Genomic DNA, 22951 nt, shown 5'->3' with positions numbered 1-22951 from the left:
TGAAAGGATAGCAGAATACAAAGCATTTAAGCACAAAGAAAGGAAAAAACCCTAAAGAGATGCTATAAATGTAAACAAAAAAATGTAGTTATTCAAATTCTTAATTAAAAATACTGTAAGGTAAATGTGTATAGATTACTCAGACTCTAGAGCTCATAAGAAAAGATAAACCACAACAGAAGGGTAGTTACACAAGCAATATGAACCAAAAAGAAGTCAATGCTCATGCACAACACCATGCACCACATTCTATACTCACGCTTAATCACCAGTTAGAAGGTTAATATGAACAGCATTCACTCAAAACTACACAAGATGATTTTTTTTGCTTAACTTTTAATTGGTCTAAAAAGTGCAATTATACTGGAACTTAGATTGGTCCCCCTTACCTCTCCCGTGCATCCTTACATCATCTTTACAAGTCATCACACCAAATCACATGAACACCATTCTAAAAACCATCACACAAAGACATTCTGTGATAGTATACAACTCTTTATTTTTCCATCAATTAAAAAAATCACCCAAGCTCCTCCCTCAATAAACTAAAATCTGGTTAATAAAAGATAGTTTAGTCACTACAGATAAGCAAGAGTAGAATTTTGTACTCAATACAATAAAATAAAAATGGCTACAAAAAAGACTGAGATTGCAAAGAATGCCAGCATTGAGTCAGAAGATAACTCTCAACTGACATAACGTAGAAGCTGTAGAGATCAACACAACAGAGATCCATTAAAAGCCTTGATAAGCTAGGTCTAAAAACATGAAGACATACTATATTGCCTTACAGTATCTAACACAAAGTAGGCCATTTGGGAAGCGTGCAGTGAAAGGCATAGACTCAACATCTGCTGCACCTTGCACAGAAAGATGTGTCAGCTTTCCTACGTGCTTATTGTCGGGCCAGTAAAATTGTTTGCAAGGGCTCTGAGAAACAAACAAGGCATAACACATTCTTGAGAGGATACCTCTCTGTTAGTTCCAAATGTTTGCAAGGCCATGTACAGGAGTGGTCTTATTCTGAATTTTGCCTCTACAGAATACAAGAAAATACTAAAGGAAATAGAGACAACTTCAGGCAATCTAAGAAATCTAATCTATAGAAGTAATGTATAAAGTATGGTTTTTAAAGTAAAAAGGACTGTTAAACATATTTGTCTATTACATGAATTGGCATCTTACAGAAGCAGTGATAAAAACCTTCCATAATGCAAATCTTGATATAACACTGAAGGCCAACTGTAAGCAGTTAAAATAGATTATTATTTTTGCTTTTTCTATGTTTTATGCTCTTAAATATCCATTTTAATATAAAAGAAAAAAATCATCCAACAAGAAGTGATGTTTGATACTAAGAAAGCTTAGTAGGAAACCTAAGTATGTCCTAGCCCTGAATTAAGAGACTGGTGTTGTTTTGTTTTCAAGTGCACATGTAGGTCACACTATTTGTGATAAGCTTGGAGGCGCATTCTGTTTGGATCCTCTGGATGTCTCAGGGCCATTCCATATCGCAGCAGCAGCTCAATATAAGGTGGCCAAAATGACTCATTAATTGTTATATAAGGTTCATGTGGTGTGGTCAATAATGTGTTCATCAGCATCTGGAAGACCAAAAGGATAGATTTAGGAAATTAACAAAACAGCTAGATTTTATCTCCTTTAACCAAATTTTTACAAATTACTGTGATGTAGGCAATATAAGATAAAAAGGACTATACAGAAGAAATATGAGACCTGTACAAAGTAGAAGTAAAGCAAAGGACTTCCAATTAGCTACAAAACATCTTTTTTGACATAAAAATTAGAACCAGAATCCTCTTTTATTCCAGAATAAATGTAGATTAAATGCTGTATCTAGATACAGAATTAGTTAATGGAGTTAAAAACAAAATCAGTTTTGTCATTCTGTTTCCGTTCATATTCATGCCCTCACGATATTGCTCATGGAGACTACTGCACACATTACAGATTAAATAACCTTACCCATCCCAGGGTGCTCTTTCTATTTAACCTAGATATTTAATCTTTCTTCTCAGAGCTTTTGAATGTTATACTGTCCCAATTTCAGTAAGTACAAAATATTTTTTGCCCTTTAGTGCTAAAGTCAAATTCAAAATACTTGCTACCAGATTTTATATTTTTGCATCCAGTGCTGCTAATAAAAGACCCAAATGAACGACTACTCTTTTTTTTCAGAACATTCTGAAGAATTGTTCCAGTTAATATATTTTGTACTTCCAATTATGAGAATTTACTCCAAATGCATTATTCTAGACAAATTTTTACTTGTTTTTTTCTGACATCTGATACTCCAAAATAGCCTTCATGGCTGTAATAACTTATGTGTACCTCAGAAAACATTTTTCACATTTAACAGGTCTCGGGTTGGCTGTTGATGTTCTCTGCCCCGAGATGCGTAGGATGTCTCTGCTTCAGCCCGCGCAACTGAAGAATGAGTCTGGACTCTTCACTTTTCGGTCTTGAGGTTGTTTATTAATTCTTATCTATAAAATTTTCTTTCTGCCCAGCCAAGATCTGCTCAGCAAGGCAGCCACAAGCACTCTGACCACCCCGAGGCGGTATTGTCTTTTTATACTACAAACTACGTATATCATATTTGCTCTTAATTCCCAATACCTATCACCCATGTTAGACAGTGCACTTCTACTCTAAACCAATCCCAAAGAGCCAACATCACTGCAGAAAAGGGAGAACAAGAAGAAGAAAGAAGAAGGACCAGACACACCCTGATTCCTCCATCTTGTCCCCATAACCCCCATACCAAAAATCCTAAAATCTACATTTTCACCCTGTGAATATTTTATTATTACACTATTCAAACCTGTGTGACTTTCACGTCCTCATACAAAGCTGGTAACTTGCTCCAAGGGTCAAAATTAAACCCCCAGGTGCCCTGGGCTACATGCCAGGGTCTCCGAGCCCCCTGACGGGGTCCTCGGCAACTCTGGACATCCAGAGGGATGTACTGAGTTCCAACAAACAGGGACTTGAAGCTAGAACAACACGAGTCAACAAAGAAAAACCTTCCTATACTACTGAATACAAAGATAAGGGACATTGGCAATTTAGGTCACAATGTTGAAATTCAAAATGAATTTTTGAATTTTTCAAATAGTGTGTTCTTCCAAACATGAATATGTTCCCATTTTTAGGAGATTAACAATATCAGAAAAATATGAAGAGCAATTTTAAAGCATTAAAAGAACTTGAAAATTCTTTTTCCACAAGGGCTGTGGCCACTCTGAATTCTGATCTGTTTTCAAGCTCTGCCTAATTTGGCATTAAAAGGTATGCTGAGATATTTGAAGCATGTAAAATGATTTTGATGATAAAAGCCCAAAGCCTGGGCTTTAAACGGTAGTACACAGTGATTAGATAATAGCATCTTAATAACAGCAAGTTTTTATACATCACATTTTGCATCAAGAAAAAAAATTTTCCCCAGGGACACCTTACATATAGAACTTAGAACTGTCTAAGGAGGGGGAACAGAAAATTTCACTTCATATGCTACATTTAAGACAAGAAGAAAAATTATGCTTCGCAGTTCACATTCATAAACTGCACTGTAATTAAAAATTTGCACTAAGCAATGCTTCTATACTTATAAAATCAATCAGAAATGCATGAATCGGATGAACTGATTTCCTTGTATGAGTTAATAATCCAGTTAATGCACAAGACTATTGGTCCTGCTGAGGCTACATATTTAGTCCTTCTGTTAATGTATATTTCAGAAATATTTTTCTTGAAACAGTATAAAATAGAGCATGAAATGGACCTTTTTGTTTTGTTAAACACAGTATTTGTCTCTCCCAACATGAGCCACTAAGGCACATAAAACGTCTTTGAACCAAGTATTGTAAAATCAAGAAATAAGAGACAGCCATTCTCCAGTCTAAGCTGAACCAGTTAATTATTGCCACACCTCTTGTGATAGTGTGGGGTTTACTTTGATAGGAATTAAAATAGAAAACTGACCTATATTCACAGAATGGTTTGGGTTGGAATGTACTTTAATGATCATCTCATTCCAAGCACCCGCCATGGGCAGGTGCACCTTGCACTAGATCAGATTGCTCCAAGCCCCATCCAACCCAGCCTTGAACACTGCCAGGGATGGAGTATCCACAGCTTCTCTGGACAGCCTGTTCCACTGCCTCACCACCCTCACAGTAAAGAATTTATTCTTGAAAGCTAATCTAAATATCTATTCTTGTAATTTAAAACTATTCCCCCATGCAAAAAGTTGCTCTGCATCTTTTTATAAGCCCCCTTTTAGAACCAGAAGGCCACAATGAGGTCTCCCTGCACTCTTCTTGTAGACACAACATTCTTAATCATTCTAGGTTAACTGTCTTAACTAAATACCACATACTGTTATTTATATTAGTAATAAACACTTTATCATCATCATCATCACCATCATTACACCTGAATATTTAAAAATTCCTCAAATCTCTACATAGTGAAAACATCTTACCTCTAAAATTTCTTGCAATGTTATCAGTTCTACAACTGGCTCTGCCAAAGAGTTCTGGAAAGATAAACATCCCCCAGCCAAATTAACAAAACCCCAAACCAGTTAAGAAAAATTTTAATTGACAAAGTAAAATAATTACACAATTATTTGATTGCATAGTACACAAAAGATGAAAACTTTTAGTTAGACTTAGTCCTGAGAGAAATAGAGGTAGCATTTAAATCTACCAGTTCAAAATCCTACACTTCAAATGTAACATTTTTTGAATTATCAAGAGAGATTTATCTAAAGTGATCATAATGTTTTCATCTGTGTTTACATTTTAATAAAACCAAGTACATCAAATTTATAATGTAGTACAGAACATTCTGTGAACAAATTTGTTGGAGGAAAAAATATTTTTCATGAGCTTTAAATAAATGTTTATAATAGAAATTTCACACAACTCAAGACTTAATTTCATAGTGCCTCAATATTTTTTTCATAATTTGACAATGAATACTTACTTGCTTTGAATTCAACTAAAACATTTATCTTACCAAGGCTGAGAAATAGAATAATTAAAAATTTTGGTGGAATAAAAGGCAATGATAAAATATCACTAAAAGATCACTTCTTTTCCTTTGTAGCAAGCAAATCAAGCCATTTGTCTATAGAGATTCCTTTGGCAGCAATGTCAATGGATCTGCTTGTACTGTTGCAGGGTAAACCTGATTCTTTAATTTTCCAGTTTTATTCTTTTTCCCCATGCACTTCAGTTTCAACAAAATAAAAGGAGATAATATTCCACTAACTTTCTCAGCATTGCTGTTGAATGCATGAATTTAAGACCTAAGATATTACCAGCTGTGCAGCACCTTAGACAAGCTTTACTTCTGGAACAGAGGAAGAATACAAGCAAGAAAGAAGAATATTCTGAAAGGCAAGTTCTGGATCCTTTTTCCCAGTCACAGTTTGTAATAGTCTCACCTGCAGAAGTTTCACTTTCCAGGGAGAGCCTGCTCCATGGAAGCTCTGCAAATCCTGGTGTTATGACCCAATAACATCTATCTATATGCCCTTATCTTGATATTTGGCTGAGGAAATAGAATCGACATTACCTATCAGCAAAAAGCTCCTTAGAGCAAACAGGAAGGTACTTCACAACCTTTGCTGATATATTTCCCTGGTCAAGATTATAACTAATACAATTAAGTACCACTAATCACTTAATGCTTATAAAGTCGTTAAGCAGGATGCTCAGCATTTCATTATTTAGCCTGAAAGGCACCTTCTTCACCCTTCCGATCAGACAGATTTGCATAAAGAATATTCCTCAGCCTCTGATTTTTCACATTATTATCTTGAAAAAAATAAAGTAGATTTTTATCCTAGATTTAAAATGCAAGACCATCGTTACTACAGTCACTACCTATATTAAAGGTGTTGGGCCATGGCAATGGAAGCCAACATGAGCTGTTATGATGCAGTCTTCACTCCCATTCCCACTCCCAATCCCACATGCATGTCGCCAGGTGAAAGGAGGGTGGAACCAGACCAGTGAGGCTTGGAGCAGTTCAAACTATACTGCAGCCATGTCCTACAGACATCAACCCTGCACATTTGCCCTCACACAGAACCACTGTGAACACAACATGCTTCCACAAAGTGAAGCAAAATTGCTGATGTGCAGAGTTTGGTGCTGCTAGACTGCTGAACCAAGCTGATAGGAGAAGTGAATAAAGTGTTCTCATGAACAAAGGTAGCAGCTAATTTCATTGCTAATTCATTTCAGTGATTACAATTTGTATTTCTTACACTCAATAAATGTAGGCAAAAATGGCTTGCTGTCCTGCCTTCCCAGTCAATTACTTAGATGCAGATTAAGAGGTACCTGTAGTTAAGCCAAGTGATCCAAGTGAGTCAAAAGGTATAAAAAAGGTATGAATTCACAAAGAATGAAAAGAAAGAAAAAGACTGTCAGAAAACAGACTCTGTTTAAGAGTTCAGAAATGTGTAAATAAAATTTAAGCTAAGAAAAGATAAAACCTTGTGTTGAAATTAATCAAAGTAGTTTTTTTGTTTAAGTAAAGTGATAGGTAACAGCTAACATGGCTTCACTATAGACCATTTACACCCAACAAATTTGGTGGCCTTCTACAAGAGTTACAGTATTTGTGGAAAAGGAAGAACAACTGATGGCATCTACTTGGACTTTTGCAAATCATTTGACACTGTCCTACATGCAACTGTTTCTAAAATGGAGAGAGTTATACCAAAATATGTCACATTTACTAACAACAGGAAAGGAAAGCATTGGTATGAAGAAAAACTAAGATTCAACAAAATAAGATATTTGAATAATACTTTGAAAATAAACACCATGTCTTGACAAATCCACTGGTGTTTTTATATGCAAAATATGTGCTTATGTGCAAAACATTTTTTTTTAATTAAAAGATCAGGATTCATTAGCTGCAAATTACAGACAGAAAAAGACAAGGGTGTACTTTGTTGCTTTGGTTATGGGTGTGAGCTAGTAGTTTTATTTATAATATTGTTTCTTAGCAGGTTGTAAAAAAGATGAATCCAAGTGAAAACAAACATAGACAATGGTTATTACTAGGATAAGCTAGAGAATTGAAAAATATTATCTTGCAGGAGAACATAAAGGTGTTGCTAGTTCAATTAGCAAAACAAAGAAAGAGAGGATATGAGATTGCTGCTGTAAATATATCAGGAGGAATAAACACAAGAAGGAAAAAGAGCTATTCTGGGGTGCTAGAAGAAAAAACACAGGAGAAACAGTAGTAAAAAAAATTATTTGTTCTAAAATGGAACTCAATTATAATATTGAAGAAATTATATTATGTAGTTACCCGAAATAACAGGGAACTGGATTAAAGAAATAATTTCAACTTCTGTAATGTTAAGTGTTCCTGAAATCAAAATCAAACCCTGCCTTTTTTCATAGCTTTTTTTTATCTATCAAATACTAATGGTAATAGTTTTATTTTTACTGCACACTTTGAATTTATTATGCAAAATACTCCCTGGCTGCCTATTCTTCCTGAGGTCTTACGATAATTTTTGACCCAGTTTGTCTGAACAAAATCTGATGGTTAACGTTCCAAACTACTCTGTAATTATAAACACTTTTCCTTATTGTTCCAAAAACATTGTTAGACAATTAAAATTTGCTTTGCCAAGGAAAATAGGAATCTACTTGCCCAGTCAAGTAAAAAAAAAAAAAGAGTCAATTTGGACTGAACCCCACACCATTTCCAAATGTGGCATAGCTTGCAGTTCAGTAAGAAATACAATATATTCCTATGCATTTCATTGGGTAAGGGATATATGCATTAAGAAAAGAAAATACCCAGCTGGAAACAGCCTTAAATAATATAAAACAACCTGAAAAATATAAATTAAACCTAGAGGATCAGCTGTAAAAATTATGCTTATTTCAAAATACAACTGCAGGTTCAATGCTAGTGACTTCAGATACTGCATCTAATTAAATATAAACTCAACATTTCAAATTTAATAGGTAAAGAAAAGTCTTACCTTTTCTTTAATATTTTCACCTTCCTCTGGAGGGGGAAAATGTTCATCCAGGAATTCACCCAAAGCACTCAGGAGTTCTTCCTTATAGGTCTTTAATTTCAGTACTTTATTTTTCAGTTCATTGAGTTCTCTAGTTTTCAAACTAACAGTAAAAACATAGCAACAAAACAAGGGATCAAATCGAGTAACTAAAAAGTCCCTCCTAAGTAAAAAAACCCCTTATTATCTATTGTTAGAAATTCATTGTCTCTAATCAAAGGATATAGTAGCATTACTTTCATGTTTCAAATATGGATTACTGAGCAATTATTTGATCCATTAAATAAAACAAAGAATAAATTTTAAGAGTTTACTTGCTCATTTGCTCCTGTTGATATTTAAATTCTTGAATTTGTAACTCAAAAATGTAGAAATACCTTTTTGTGGAAGGATGTTCAACTTCGGTATTTGCCTCATCTTCCATTTTATTAAGAGTCTCTAGCGTCTGTTTCTGTTCCTCATACCACTGCTGTTCTCTTTGAAACATGAAAGGTAGGAAATGGCACAACAGATAAATAGTTTCCCTGGACAGTCAAAAAAAGAAGAAAGCTTACAGCATTCCAAAGTTCAAATTACTGTATTACCTTTTCAGATCTTCTTCCAGTTGTTCATTCTTTAACTGAACTGTTGACAGCACCATTTCAAGATCATTTTTTACTTTCTGCAACTATAAAAGAATAGAAATTAAACTGTTTGCAGGTAGCCCAGACAGTAGTATTTGTTCTATGTAAGACTACATTTGTAAATCTGATAAAGAGGAACAAAATCATCTGCAATTCCTTAATAAACATTAAAATCCAGTTTAAAATGCAGAAGCTATTCAAAACATCACTGTGACCAGTTGCTCATTGTCTTCTTGAAACTCACAGAGCTTAACAAAATACTTAATTTTACCTGAAGTACACACATGAACTGCTCAGCTGATGAATGGCTGAGGAGAAAACATCTACAGCACCAGGGCTCTATTGTCTAAACTATTGCAGCTGCTGGCAAGAATGAATCCATGCTACTTGCACCACATAAAATGTACAGAAAATGAAGATGCATCAAAGAAAGACTAACTGCATCCATTAATTAAATGATCCTCAGTGCTATGACACATCTGGGACAGGAAAAACAGAGAAATAAAACGACTGCAGTCAGAAGCTATAGGCATTGCTGAATGTAGGGAACAGTGGACTCTCAGTGGGCCGGGTCTTCCATTATAGAAATCACAGAATACGTAAGGTTGTGTTGAGGAACACATTCAGTGCAGGTGGCTCAGGGTGCAGCTGCAGCAGAGCTGCAGGTTGAGCTCTGGGCTGAGCTCTGGCAAGAGCCCCAGGCAAGAGGCCATGAACTGCCAACTCTGGACAACAAGGGCCTGGGGGCCTGTGGCCCTGCCAGGGGAGGGGACATTGAGACATGGCAGAAGCTGATGACACCTGGACTTTTCTGTGTTTACACTGTGAGGGCATAAAAGCCTTTTGGCTATGAGGGTATTAAATTCCTTTTTTCTGGGTCCTTCCTCAGAGGCACCCAGCTCAAGCTGTTATTCTGTTATTATGCCATGATTAAATTATTTTAAGGATCAGGATGTGTGAACCTAAGGGAAGAAGGAAACCTAGGATTGAGCGGGTAAGGACACCTGATCTGTGTGAGTGTGGGTAGCTGTGAATGGGCTTAGTGACTGACACCACAGCTCCTGGACTGTTGGATGGGGAAGTTTCTTTAACCATTGTGACAGGCCACAGTGGGTCACGTGGACCAACCTCCCTGGTCAGGCAGGGGTCATCCAAGAGCACATGGCACGGGTTGCATCCAGACAGGTCTTGACAAACTCCAGCAAGGGAGACTACACAATCTCTCTGGGCAATCTCTTCCAGTGCACAGTAAAGAAGCTCTTCCTTGTGTTCTTGTGCATCCCATGGCCTCTTGTCCTACTGCTTGGCATCAATGAGAAGAGTCTGGCTCCATTCTCTTCAGACACTTGTATAAATTTATGAGATCCCCTGTTAGAGCACTATGGTCGTGTACAAAATAATGTTTCTTATATAAGCCTATGATTTGGATGTATTTTTTCTGCTTCCATACAAAATAAGAGCACCTAGGAATTTAGCTCAAAGAAATACACATTCTGAAAATATGCTACAGAAACAAATATGCTCGATATATATAACATCTGGAAAAAACGCTGTAATCCTCAAATATCAGATCAACATGCCAATCAAAGTGTGTAACCTAACAACTTTTTGATAGTGACTCTTAACAGCAGTCAGATTTGCTGTTGTGAGTGATACTAGAAGGCATTAGACCCTTGAATTCTCAAGTCACATAGCATTCCTATGTCCCATCAATATAGTATAATGTTACCCACAAGACATTATTGATTTGCTCTTTCTTCCAATGGAGGAACTCAACAAAATATTTGCAAATTATTGCCACAGAACTCAATGTCCAAGATAACTGACTCTTCCAAACACATAACATTACATCATTTTCTATTAAGTACGAAATGCAATATATTATAACATTTTGTTTAAAAAAACACACACAAATATCTTAAAGGCAGGTGTCTTTTCAGTGGTACAAAGTGATAACAACAAGGAGCAAGAGGCCCAAACTCAAATACAGGAATTTCCGTCTGAAAATTAGGAAAAACTGCTTTACTGGAGGGTGACTGAGCACTGAAACAGGCTGCCCAGAGAGGCTGTGGAGAGTCCTTCTTCAAAGATATTCAAAAGCCACCTCGACACAATCCTGTGAGGCACTTAGGGGCAGGGTTTAGTGGTGGATTTGGATTGTTGGACTCGATCATCTTAGAGGCCTTTTCCAATCTAAACTATCCTATGATTCTATCTCCAGAGGTCCCTTCTAACTCCGGCCATTCTGTGACAAATTAGCAATTAAAATTCAGCCACAGATCAACTTGAAAACAGAATTCTGAGTGGATCTTCTTGCCCTTGAGCAATGTTAACTGAAAGTAATCTTGAAAAGTACAGTGTGTAGGCTTCAGGTCTAGAAATGGACCCTGCTGCACAATGTTACAGATGATGATGAAGTCTGCAAGGCATGGTCATCAGTCAAGATTTGTCTCCTGGTGGCATCCAGCGCCACCAGGATTCCAATCTTAAGTGAGGCCTTGGAGCATTAGTGTAGCAGGGATGTCGATTGTCACATCATTTTCATTGCATGCAGATAAGTTTGCTGAGCTACTGCGATTAGATGGTGTGTCCAGAGGCAAAATACTGTTTATTGTACACTACTAAGTGACTTGTGCAATAAGTCAATTTAAAACCTCACTCATCACAACTAGGAAATTTTACTAGTTATACTAGAGGGGGAAAGAAAGCATCAGAACAACATAAATGGCTGAAGGAAAATACGCAGCATTTTAGCAGTCCACCCTAGGAACAGTCATAGGAAAATGCAGCAATTGCATGTATTGGTTTTTTTCCCAACAAAATTTTATTAAACTTACCTCTTCTTTTCCCAATTCTAACAGTACATCTGGATTGGTAGAAATTACTGAAAAATAAAATTAATTGTTTATTTTTTCCATTGGATGATAAAGATTTATTTATACTGAAAAGCAGAGTGGCTAGAGAGAAATTTGTGTAACTTCTGAAAAACAGTTTGGCTCTCAGCAGCAGTTTAACCACATGCTGTGGTGTCCTGCCGGGTTAACCTACTATCACTATTCAGCAAATTAAATTAGACTGAAAAAAGTGCAGTGTTAATGCTTGTGTGTTATTTTTATACCTGAACTGGCTCCAAATACATTGGTGAGGGTGCATGATGAATAAACAGCGTATGTCTATACATATCAAGACAATCAAGCCTGATTTTTTCAGCAGAAGGCATTCCATTAACATTACAAATGTGGGCAATCAAATTCTTCCAGTCCTCCAATTCCTTGTTAAATAGCCTCCTAAATGCTTGATCAGGACTATAGAACCTAGTTTTATAACTTCAGAAGCATGTCACCATCCTTACTGTTCACAAAAACAGTAGGGAGATGAATGGCCCAGAAGGCCAATACCCTAACTCAAAACACTGAGCGACAGCAATACCTAAGTGAATCCAAAGTACAATTCAAGAAGATGAAAATTTTTCTCCAGAATGCTTCTACAAAATGCAGTGATTTATGACTCATGCATTTTCAGAATGAAAAGTTAAATTCTTGTTTTTTACAGCATTCAACAGACTCCAATCAATTCTCAGATACATGTCAACTTGCAGCTTCTGCATAAACATATGACTTTTTTGAACTATTTCAATACATTAACAGGAGAAATGAAAGCTATTCTAACAGATTAAAATCTTTATAGGCAGATTTTTTGGTGCAAGTTTGGGCTTGAAATCTCCAATCTTACAAATAATTACTTAAATAAAAATTCCTTAATCAAAAAGGAAATCCTAAACCCTCTCATGACAGCATTAAACATCTCCTAAATACACACAGTCTATTTAATAAATTCAGAAAAGCACTTTCTTTGGTAATGCTATAGTACTTACCTCAAAAATTTTAAGGAGCTTTAGATTAGTAGTTTTAAAAGCACTGTTTGTTCTGAGATGAAAATCAGAAAAACTACTGAAGCATCAAAAAATGCATTAAATTAAATTCTTCAATAAAACTCCTTTTAGTTCAAAAAAAATTGGAAAATTACTGTTTCTAAATCTTGACACAAAATTTAAGTACTCTGCTTCCACTCAAACTTAAGAGCTGCAGGAGACATTGGTCTGTTCTTTATTGGAGTAAGATTTCTTTATTTACATGAATCTACTACCTACATGTGATAAAATTAATTGGTGAGCTTTTATTCACATTCACTAGTACATCTGAAAAAAACCCATAGAATTCTTCCTCCTGCTACTTCCTGCTGACATGATCTTTATAAGCCTTCCCTTACCAAATATTACCAATTTTTGCAACTGCCTCATAACGCTTCTTTATTTCTAGACACCTGATCCTGAGTTCATGCTTGCCATTCACTGTTCATACTGTGTGAGTATCAGAATAGAAGGCCCTGTGTTCCTGGGAAAGAAATCACTAGCCATAATTTAGTGAAGGAACAATGCAGATCTAAAACACTGGGACAACACATTTATGCCAGCTGCTGCTGTAAATTCACTGCTTGCTCAATCCACATCAATTAAATCTTTTTCAGTTTTGTTGAATCACTACACTTGCAAAAAATCAAATGTCAGAGAGAATTGCCTAGTGATAAACAGTACAATTACTAAGAAAAATACTACCAGATGCTAGGAATGTAAAAGCAACTACTATGCACATGTTTATACAGAAACTCATATTAAAATAAAACAAAAAGGTATTTGGCAGAATACTGCTATTTTGCAAAGAAAAACAGAATTTATGCAGAGACCACAACTGTTTGAAATGGTTTAAAATATGGTTGCTTTCACTTCCTGATTTTGCAAAGGTAAAAGTTAAATTTTATTTTTATAAGCCAAAAGCTTTTTTAGAAGTTTTAATTCAGCTGATTTAGCAGATCTAGAGCTACATAAATAATACCAGAAATTGAGAAAGAAAAAGACACTAAAGCAAAAGCTTTGCAAAAATAAAATTTGCATCGTGAATTCAAGTCTGCTTGCCAATATTGTGCTCAAAAAAATGTAGAACTGCCAAGCTATAACCTCTGAAAATAAGGTTTAAGACTGAAATGCTGACAGGTCCTCATTTACAGGAAATGAACTGGCCACTACTAAAAGCTAAAACCAAAGTTACAAGACGGCCTGACATTCATGCTCTATTAATAAATTGTATTAAATCAGTATTTCTGCTATTTTTATTTAGATATAATCAGATAATGTTTTCAATTAAGTAATTCCTCCTTCAAAACAAATTGTAGGTAGAAAGAAGGCAAGACAGAGAAATAAGAAAAGGGGACTCCTCATTTCCATCCATACAAGCACCATAACTCTATTCAAATTCTTAGCAGGATTTTTTCTTCCACTGGAAAGGGAGCCAAAAAAGGCAGAGATTTGGTTGTAAAGTATTAATTATAGACAATTCGCTATTAAAAAATTAGGATTTCTAATAAGAAATATTATCATCTGGGAAGAAGAAAGCATGGTTGAACAAAGTAAGTCAGCAAGCCAAAAAAATAGGCCAAGGATATTTTTAAGCCAATAGCTTGAAGTTTAATATACATATTTTAGTACGGAAATCTAACAGCCTCAGGTATTTTACCCAGATAAAAACTAAGTTCTTTCAATTAATTTGCTTTAAGCCAGCAACTTATTCATGAACAGCAGCCAGTAACCAGTATGTTCCAAATTCATTCAATGACATGCCTTTGGTCTACATACCTCAGTAGCACTGGAGGCTGACAGTTCTTGGAGTGAGGCTTAAAACACCGAACTATGAATTTATTCTAATACAGCAACAGTATCTGTTTATACAAAAAAAAAATCCCAGCTTCTCTTATTTAGTGATGAGATGCAGCAAATACATAGACTTTGAAAAAAGTTGGAGAACTGCCTCTGATGTTGATCTGAAAAGGCATTTCCATTTGGCTAAATGACAAAACATTGGAAATCACCACATGCTGTCTATAACACATTCCTATAATTTTGCAAATACTATAAAACCAAGCTTTACTGGCATAAAAATATTCAATTGAGTCAATATATTAATTTAAAGATTAACTAGAAGTTTTACTTGTTTGACAGGTGCTAACAGGTCCTTGACAGGAGACATAACCATGAGTACTACCAGAATATTAATGATAGTGTAGTGTGAACTGTTTTAGTAATGTCCATATGGGACATCTGAAAACAAAGATTACTTTACTCACACTTAGATCCTGAATGCTTTTATTTCCAGTGTCTGGCCACATCAGCCTTGCAAGAGGGTAAAATTTATCAGCAGTGGTGCTTATGTACAAAGAGAACTTTGAAGAACTGAGGAATTGATACCTTTTGACTGATAATGCCTAACAAACATAAGAACTACCACTAGTCTCAGTGGTTTGTGCTTCTCAGAATCAGTAAGTGTTCTGGATTCCTGCGTTTTTTTAAAATTCTAGTTGCTCTTACCACTTTATCTTGAAATCTCCTAACCCTGTTAAATCAAAATAGGTATTTCACTACAGTGTAAAGGGCTTAGCACTAAAGGTCTATTTCAAAGTTTCAACTGTCACATCATAACACTACACATGTTTAATCAGAAAAACAATCAGAAGATGTATGGTTAATGTATCAGCTTCTTAAAAGACAAAATTATTTGCCAAAATATTTCTGTTCTAAAAACGAAATACAAATAAAAGATAGAGAAAAAACAATCACTCAGAAAACAATATGAAGGAGGGTAACAGGATAATTAACTTTTTTTATTTGGTTAGGAGATCTGCTAATTGTTGTTTTTCCATTTAATTGACTGATAAATTGTGATATGAATCATGCACTTATTTGTCCAGAATCATAGGATTAAGTTATAGTGGAATTCACTTTTAATTTCAAGTTGACTTAGAACTAAAGTGCAAAAATAATGAAGAAATGAAACATACATGCTACTTTTTAAAGTAGCATTATTTTAATTTTTAAGTAGTTATGGAATGAAAATAAAATCAGCAGACATTCAATACACTCATGGCCTAGATGAAAGAAACTTTGCAGTAGGTTATATAAACATTCTTTACAAGAAAACAGTTACTTACCTTCAGGATTTCTTGCTTGCCACCGACGAAAATCTACCGTTAAAGCTTTCCACTGTAGCATTAACAAGGAAAGCTGTGTAACAAGAAAAGAAGGATCTCTTGAAGTGTGTTGAGTTGCATTGGCATAAAATGAGGTGGAACAGGATAGAAATCGAATTGTTAAGTTAATACAGCAGAAAACAAATGATCATCTATTACAATAGAACACTAGTTTCTTCAAAATATTTTACAGTAATTCACGGGGATCATGGAATGTTTCTATTATTTTTTCAAAAGGGGGAAATGAGAAGGAGTCAGAACTGGCAGAGTTGTGAAGGCCCTACAGAGGAAGGTTCATACAGGTAAAGAAATACTTTCTAATGTCATTTCTGATCCACCCTTTGCATATCTTTAAACCATTCCCACATATATCAGTAGATATCAGGGAGAAGATATCAGCATCTCCATCTCCACTTCCCTGAGGAAGATGTAGAAAGTAATCAGAAAAAACCCCTCAGCTCCTTCCTACAAAGTAGAGAAGCCCAGAGTCCTCAGCAGTTCCTCACAGGACATGCCTTCCAGCCTCTCACCAGCTTTGTTGCCCTCCTCTGGATGCACTCAAGGGACCTTCACAACCTTCTCAAACTGTGGGGCACAGAACTTCACTGAGCACTGCAGGTGAGGCTGCACAGCCCTGAACACAGGGACAATCCCTTCTCCTGGGGCTGGCAGTGTCACACTCGAGGCTCCCGGGATGCCGTTTGCCCTCCGGGCTCTGTCCCCTCTCCTGGGGCTGGCAGTGCCACCCTCCAGGCTCCCGGGATGCCGTTTGCCCTCCGGGCTGCCAGGGCACCCTGTGGGCTCTGTCCCCTCTCCTGGGCTGGCAGTGCCACCCTCCAGGCTCCCGGGATGCCGTTTGCCCTCCGGGCTGCCAGGGCACCCTGTGGGCTCTGTCCCCTCTCCTGGGCTGGCAGTGCCACCCTCCAGGCTCCCGGGATGCCGTTTGCCCTCCGGGCTCTGTCCCCTCTCCTGGGCTGGCAGTGCCACCCTCCAGGCTCCCGGGATGCCGTTTGCCCTCCGAGCTGCCAGGGCACGCTGTGGGCTCGCCCTGAGCCGCTGTCAGGCAGCGCCCTCAGAGCCCTTCCTGCAGGGCTGCCCAACAACCACTCCTTTCCTGCTGGCTTGCTGACATTAGATGTCATGCCACTGAGGATTGCCCAATGTTCTAAGCTAGCTCAATCCCTCTGCAAGGCCTCTGGTCCCTCCAGAGTGCCAACCATCGTCCCGTTTGGAGTCATCAGCCATTCCAGTCCTTCATCCAGATCACTGATAAACACGTGGAACAGAGCTGAGCTCCACCCTGAGGAACACCACTGGTGGCTGGTCACTAGCCAGATAAAACCCCAGTCACTGCACCCCACTGAGCTCTCTGTTTCAACAGGTCTTTACCCAGCACACTGTGAACCTGCTCATCCCACAGCTGCACAGTCCCCAAGGATACTGTAAGGGATAGCACAACAATGACATTTAACAAGAAGAAATTACATATGCACTGATTAGGGAAAAGTCCAAACAAGTATTGAAGTTACATCCCCTTCTCCTCCCATTTTGTTGCCTATGTTGGTCATTTATTGGTTGCATTTTTCAAACTTAGTAAGAGAAAATCTGTCCTGATCTTGATTCCTGAGGCTTCAGTTATATTTCCTCTCCCCTGTCCAGATGAAGAGGCGAGTGATGAACAGCTAAGCTGGCCAGATAGGATTAAACCCACCACAGGGAACTGGCAGGTGAAGTGGTAAAGCCACTATCCATCACATTTGAAAAGTCATGGCAGTCTGGTGAAGATCCCACCAACTGGAAAAGGAGACACACAACCCATATTATTAAGATGACAAAACCAAAAATCTGTAAAGTACAGATTGATCAGTCTCACCTCTGTGCCCAGCAAGACCAATGAGCAGATCCTCCTTGAAATTACGCTAAGATATGTGGAAAATTAAGAGGCAACTGTTGTTAAGCAACATGAATTTAAAGGCAAATCTCACCTGACAAATTGGGTGGCTTCCTATAACAGGATTAGGGCATTGGTGCATAAGGGAAGAGCTACTGATGTCATCTATTTGGGAGCTGTGCAAAGCATTTGACACGGTTTGGAACAACATGCTTGTCACTAAACTCTTGAGACACAGATGTGACAGACTGCTCAGTGGGTAAGGAATTGGCTGGATGGTGACACTCAGGTACAGTCAACAGTTCAGCATTCAGGTGAAGATCCACGATGAGGGGCATTCCATAGGCCCTGTTTCTGAGACAGGCACTATAAACATCTTTGTCAGGGACGTGGACAGTGGGATCAAGGGCACCCTCAGCAAGTCAATGACAGCACCAGGCTGTGTGGGACAATTGACACACTGCCAGGAAGGTATGGCATCCAGAGGGACTTGGACAGGCTTGAGAGCTACACTAGTATGAAACTTCTGAAGTTTAACAAGACCAAGCACAAGGTCCTATGCCTGGGTCAGGGCAACCAACCCCCAGTATCAATATAGGCTGAGTGAGAGCAGCCCTGCCAAGAAAGATCTGGGAATCCTGGTGGATGAGAAGTTGGACACATGCACTTGCAGTCCAGAAAGCCAATCACAACCCTGCATCAAATACAGCATGGCCAACAGGTAGGTGAAGGTAGGGGACTCTGCCCCTTCACTCTGCTCTGGTGAGACCCCACCTTGAGTGCTGCCTCCAGCTCTGGGGTTCCTAACATAAGAAGGATGTGAACTTGCTCAAGTTAAGTCTGGAGGAGAACCACAAATATGATTGGAGGGGCTGGAATACCTCTCCTATAAAGATAGGTGAGGGGAGTTGAGTTTGTTCAGCCTGGAGAAGGCTCCAGGGAAACACTATAGGACCTTCCAGTACCTGAATGGGGCCTAAAAGAAAGAAGAGAGACTGTTTACAAGTGCATGTAGTGATAGGGTATGGGGAAATGGCCTTAAGATGACAGAGGGCAGGTTTAGATTAGATACTGGGAATAAATTCTTTATTGTGTAAGCACAGAGACACTGGAACTGGTTGCCCAGAGAAGCTGCAGATGCCCCATCCCTAAAAGGGTTCCAGGCCAGGCTGGAAGAGGCTTAAAGCAACCTAATTTAGTTGAAGGCATCTCTGCCTATGCCTGGGTTAGAACTAGATGATCTTTAAGGGCCTTTCTAAGCCAGGCTATTCTCTGATTCTACGGTCTTAGCAGAAAATGGAATATTTTTAAAAACTCACTGTCTTACCTTGGCATCTGGTGGTAGCAGTGTCTCTGTTCCTAGAAGCATTAGCTTGCTCTGACACTTGGTAGAAACAAAAATAAATAAAACACAAAGAAAGTTGTTTACTCTTCTCTTTTGTAAGAACAAAATGCAATTCTTAGAAATTTAAAAACAACTTTTTAAATATAGAAATAAATGAATTTTAACTTGGATCCTTCCACATCCCCTATACCCTAACCCAGAAGAGCAAATTAAGAAAAGCTTTGAAATCACAGCACAGTAAAGTAGAACTTAATTAACTCTGAAGGAGAGAAGTAGCAGCTAAAGAAAGATGTATTCTTTGAGTGAAAAGACAAGTTATGAGTGAAAAGTTTATATGGGGAAAGGCATTGAACAGATGAAGAAGATGAGAAACTGAGAAGAGAGTCATGGACAAGGCTGAACAGTATTCCCTAAGAACTGACAGAAGTTTATCTTTTCTGGGAATCCAGAAAATAAAAATAACCACCCCATAACTGTTATTTGTTAACATATTGTGCTATGTACAAGAGAGAAGTTTTAACCATGACAATGTAACTGTGAGTTTGCAAGGGAGTAAGCATAGGGAGGCATCACTGTCCTCCGCTGCCTCTCTCTCCTCTAAGATCCAAAGGATGCGTGAAATGGAATCCCATCTTTTGTGAGGCTGAAGAGAGAAGGGTCTCTGTATGCTGGTACTACCACAACACAAATAAATTGTTTCATTTTCCATAATTTTAATATACACTCCCACACTAAATAAATAGTAACATCAGCACATTGACTCTACAAAGCATTCTCCACCCCTCCAAGCACTTCTACATTTGACCTTTCTGAAGATACTATTTCCTTTTTTTTTCTGGTTTTTTTTTCTGTTTGTGATTTTTTGCTTGTGTGCGTTTTTTGGTTGGTTGCATGGTTTGGTTTTATCAGAGTTGTTTCTTTGGAGAGGGTGGGGCAAGCATGTGGTGAATAAAATAATTCTGAAAAAGCTCTATAATAAACCTCATCTATCATTTATATTTGCATACCTCTTCCATCTGCTTCCAAATACTCTCACATTCATCCAAGAGTTCTTCCCTGGCTTCGACAGGACCAGCTGTGTTACTTATTTCTGATAAACATTCAGCCTATTAACAAGCAAAGAGAACAGTTATCATGTAGATCTACAATAACTGATTACTTAATCATCCTTGCCATTTCAGATCAACTATGCAACAGAATAAACTCCCTTAATCCAAAGCTTTTAGCTAACTCCTCCATAGTTTTAGAAAGCACCCAGCCATTAAGTAAAATCTGCTAACTATATAACTAAGTAGAATCAGTGTCTAAGAAGACACTAATAATTTACTTTTAAAATTGAATGACAAAATCCTAAATTTTCATAACTGCTTTGATTATTTGCAATGGCTTCTTTATTTTCCAACAACTTTATTGTAGAAATAATAAGAGTTACAAAGCTAACATCTACATGTTACATCTACAAAGCCACACTCTACCTCCATTTATCTGCAATATTTATTATACATTTTATATATATGTTTATATGTTTATTTTTAAGCACTTCTGTTCTGTCAATAAACATGTAATCTATTTCTCTTTCATTTGAATTCAGAATATTTTTGATTAACAAATTTAGCACCCTCAAAGTTAATAGAGAAACAAACAAAAGAACCTGAAAGAACGTACAGACAACAAAGGAAAGAGAGCACCTGGGGAGCCAAAATAAAAATCAACCCAAGTTAAATTAAAAACTTTGAGAAACTGCTGGGTCAGAAAGAAACAGCTGGAATTAATTTATGAATTTGTATGTTTCTCACTTAAGAGATACCTGAATGACAGCAGCAATTAACAGGGGAAAAATAAGAAGGACTGAATTTTTTTTCCCAGGGAAAACAATCAACAGGCTAGATATACCAAATGCAGGAAGCCTTTAAAAATACCTTAATGGGTCACTAGACCCACCAAACACATAGAGATTAAACAGAAAGGTTAAAAATAGATAATGATCTAGAGAAGAATTACACTTTTCTACTTCTGATTGAAGAATAAATTACTAACTAAATCTTTTGTTCTTTTTCAGTACAAAAACATAGCATCAGAGAAAATTATTATTATTCTTTAAAAGGAGTGAAATATTCTACTAGTACTTGCAAAGTTCAAGCACCTCATAGCAAAGTGGATGAGGAAAGAGAATCAGAACATCTCACTGAATGCTGGAATTACACTAGAGAACTCATACATAGCCAATACTTCTACTAAGTCTTCCTGGCAAATTTCTTGCATTTAAAACAGAGCTCTACAAAATCTAGGTTACCATGATCTTATAAGAACTAGTGAGCATAGATTTTGGAAAGGAAGATCATTATCTTCTTAAGAGTCTTGGAATGGCTCCATAATATAAAACAGAACCAGTTCCCATAATTTATTAAGACGTCTGAAATGCCTCCAGCAAAGACTGCCCAGAAGGAAGAAACTAAGAAAGAAACTAAGCAGTTTTTTCTCAGACAAAAAAAAAAAAAAAGACAAAGGGAGTTTGGGGGGATAGTGGGGAGACAGAAGCATAAAAGGGAGAAAAAGAATCCCATGCTTTGGAAACTCAAAAGGGGTCATGGGGTGGGATAAAAACCTATTCCGCCCATATCCCCTGCATTACTATAATTCATCACTATTAAAGCATTATATGGAATAATAATGCTTTCTCTTCTCTGAAGAGAAAGACAAAAAACCTCCATCACACAAAAATTATGAAATTATTCTATGATAACTTTAAATTTCTGGGTCAATTTCATACAACATTTCAAAATGTGCATATTGTGAAACATGACAGGGCTCTCACAAGCCAAACTGACTTGCCGTCCTTAATGCTGTGCTCTTATCTACCTTACACAGTACACACAATGAAATGTCACTTTCAGATCTTATTTTCTCGTAGTTTGCAGTTTTCCCCAGTTCAGTATGGTTAAATTACATTTCTATTTCCACACCATACCTGAAAACTGAAAGATTTTTAGGCATTAATACTAATGTCTTCCATTTTCAACAAGTTATTCCTTCTTACTTTGTTTTAGGACTATATAATTAGGTAAGAAATACACACATGTCCAAGTGTAGGCTCTATGCTAGCCAAGGCTTTACAAAAAAATCACAGGATGGGTCAGGTTGGAAGGGACCACAGGGGGTCATCTGGTCCAACCTCCCGTTTTAAGCAGGGTCATCCCAGAGGACATGGCACAGGATTGTGTCCAGATGGTGCTCGAGTATCTCCAGTGACGGAGACTCCACAACCGCTCTGGGCAATCTGTTCCAGTGCATGGTCACCTGCACGGTAAAGTTCTTCCTCATGTTCAGGTGAAACTTCTTGTGCATCAGCTTCTGCCCATTGCCTCTCGTCCTATTGCTGGGCACAGCAGAGCAGAACCTGCATCCATTCTCTTGGCACTGTCCCTTTCATACCCGTACACACACATGAAGAAGGCGAAATGCGTCCCGTGACCCAGCACACAACGACCAGCTGCGGGCAGACGGCGAGGGAGGGGAGAGGAAAGCGACAGAAGGTTTGTGAAAGAGATACGAAGGCGCCTTAGGAAGCAAAATATCGGTGGGGTACAAACAACATCGCAAAAGAGGTGAGACGGGAAGCCCCCACCGCCAACCCCCGCAGCACAACGGCGGCAGGACGTTAGGCGGGACATCCCAGCACACAGCCCAGGGATGAACCTCGCCCCTTCCCAGCCGGGAAGACAGCACCCTCCCTGCAAAGCAGCCCCGCGCCCCCAGCAGCCGAGACCGCCTCCCGGCACCGAGGTGTCGGGGCGCCGGGGTGCCCCTGAGCGCCGCGGGCCGCCCGGGGCTCGCCCGCCCCCCACTCCCGCCCGTTACTACCATGGCCGCTTCCCGCCGTCCGAACCGCGCCGCGCACGTCACTTGCATAGCGCCCGGCGCGG

At 38.1% G+C, this 22951-nt stretch overlaps 1 protein-coding gene across 4 annotated transcripts; it reads right to left on the bottom strand.

The window, feature by feature from the left end:
* Positions 1–474: 474 nt before the first annotated feature.
* Positions 475–22929, bottom strand: CENPK (centromere protein K). Of its 4 annotated transcripts, XM_066569097.1 has the most exons (11): positions 22890–22920; positions 22326–22518; positions 20036–20134; positions 19011–19067; positions 15754–15826; positions 11553–11599; positions 8677–8759; positions 8470–8568; positions 8054–8195; positions 4508–4561; positions 475–1604 (listed from the first exon to the last, which is right to left on the bottom strand). In XM_066569097.1, exons 2-11 carry the CDS (start codon positions 22371–22373, stop codon positions 1446–1448), a joined length of 861 nt encoding a protein of 286 aa, XP_066425194.1. In that variant the 5' UTR covers positions 22374–22518; positions 22890–22920; the 3' UTR covers positions 475–1445. The 4 variants fall into 4 exon arrangements, with proteins under 4 accessions (XP_066425194.1, XP_066425195.1, XP_066425196.1 ...); XM_066569098.1 differs by lacking the exon at positions 22326–22518 and having other exon boundaries at positions 22890–22929; XM_066569099.1 differs by lacking the exon at positions 8470–8568.
* Positions 22930–22951: the final 22 nt, after the last annotated feature.

Source organism: Molothrus aeneus, chromosome Z, assembly GCF_037042795.1.
Source record: "Molothrus aeneus isolate 106 chromosome Z, BPBGC_Maene_1.0, whole genome shotgun sequence".
NCBI classification, from domain to species: Eukaryota; Metazoa; Chordata; class Aves; order Passeriformes; family Icteridae; genus Molothrus; species Molothrus aeneus.
This window is presented reverse-complemented; position numbering and strand designations above follow the sequence as displayed.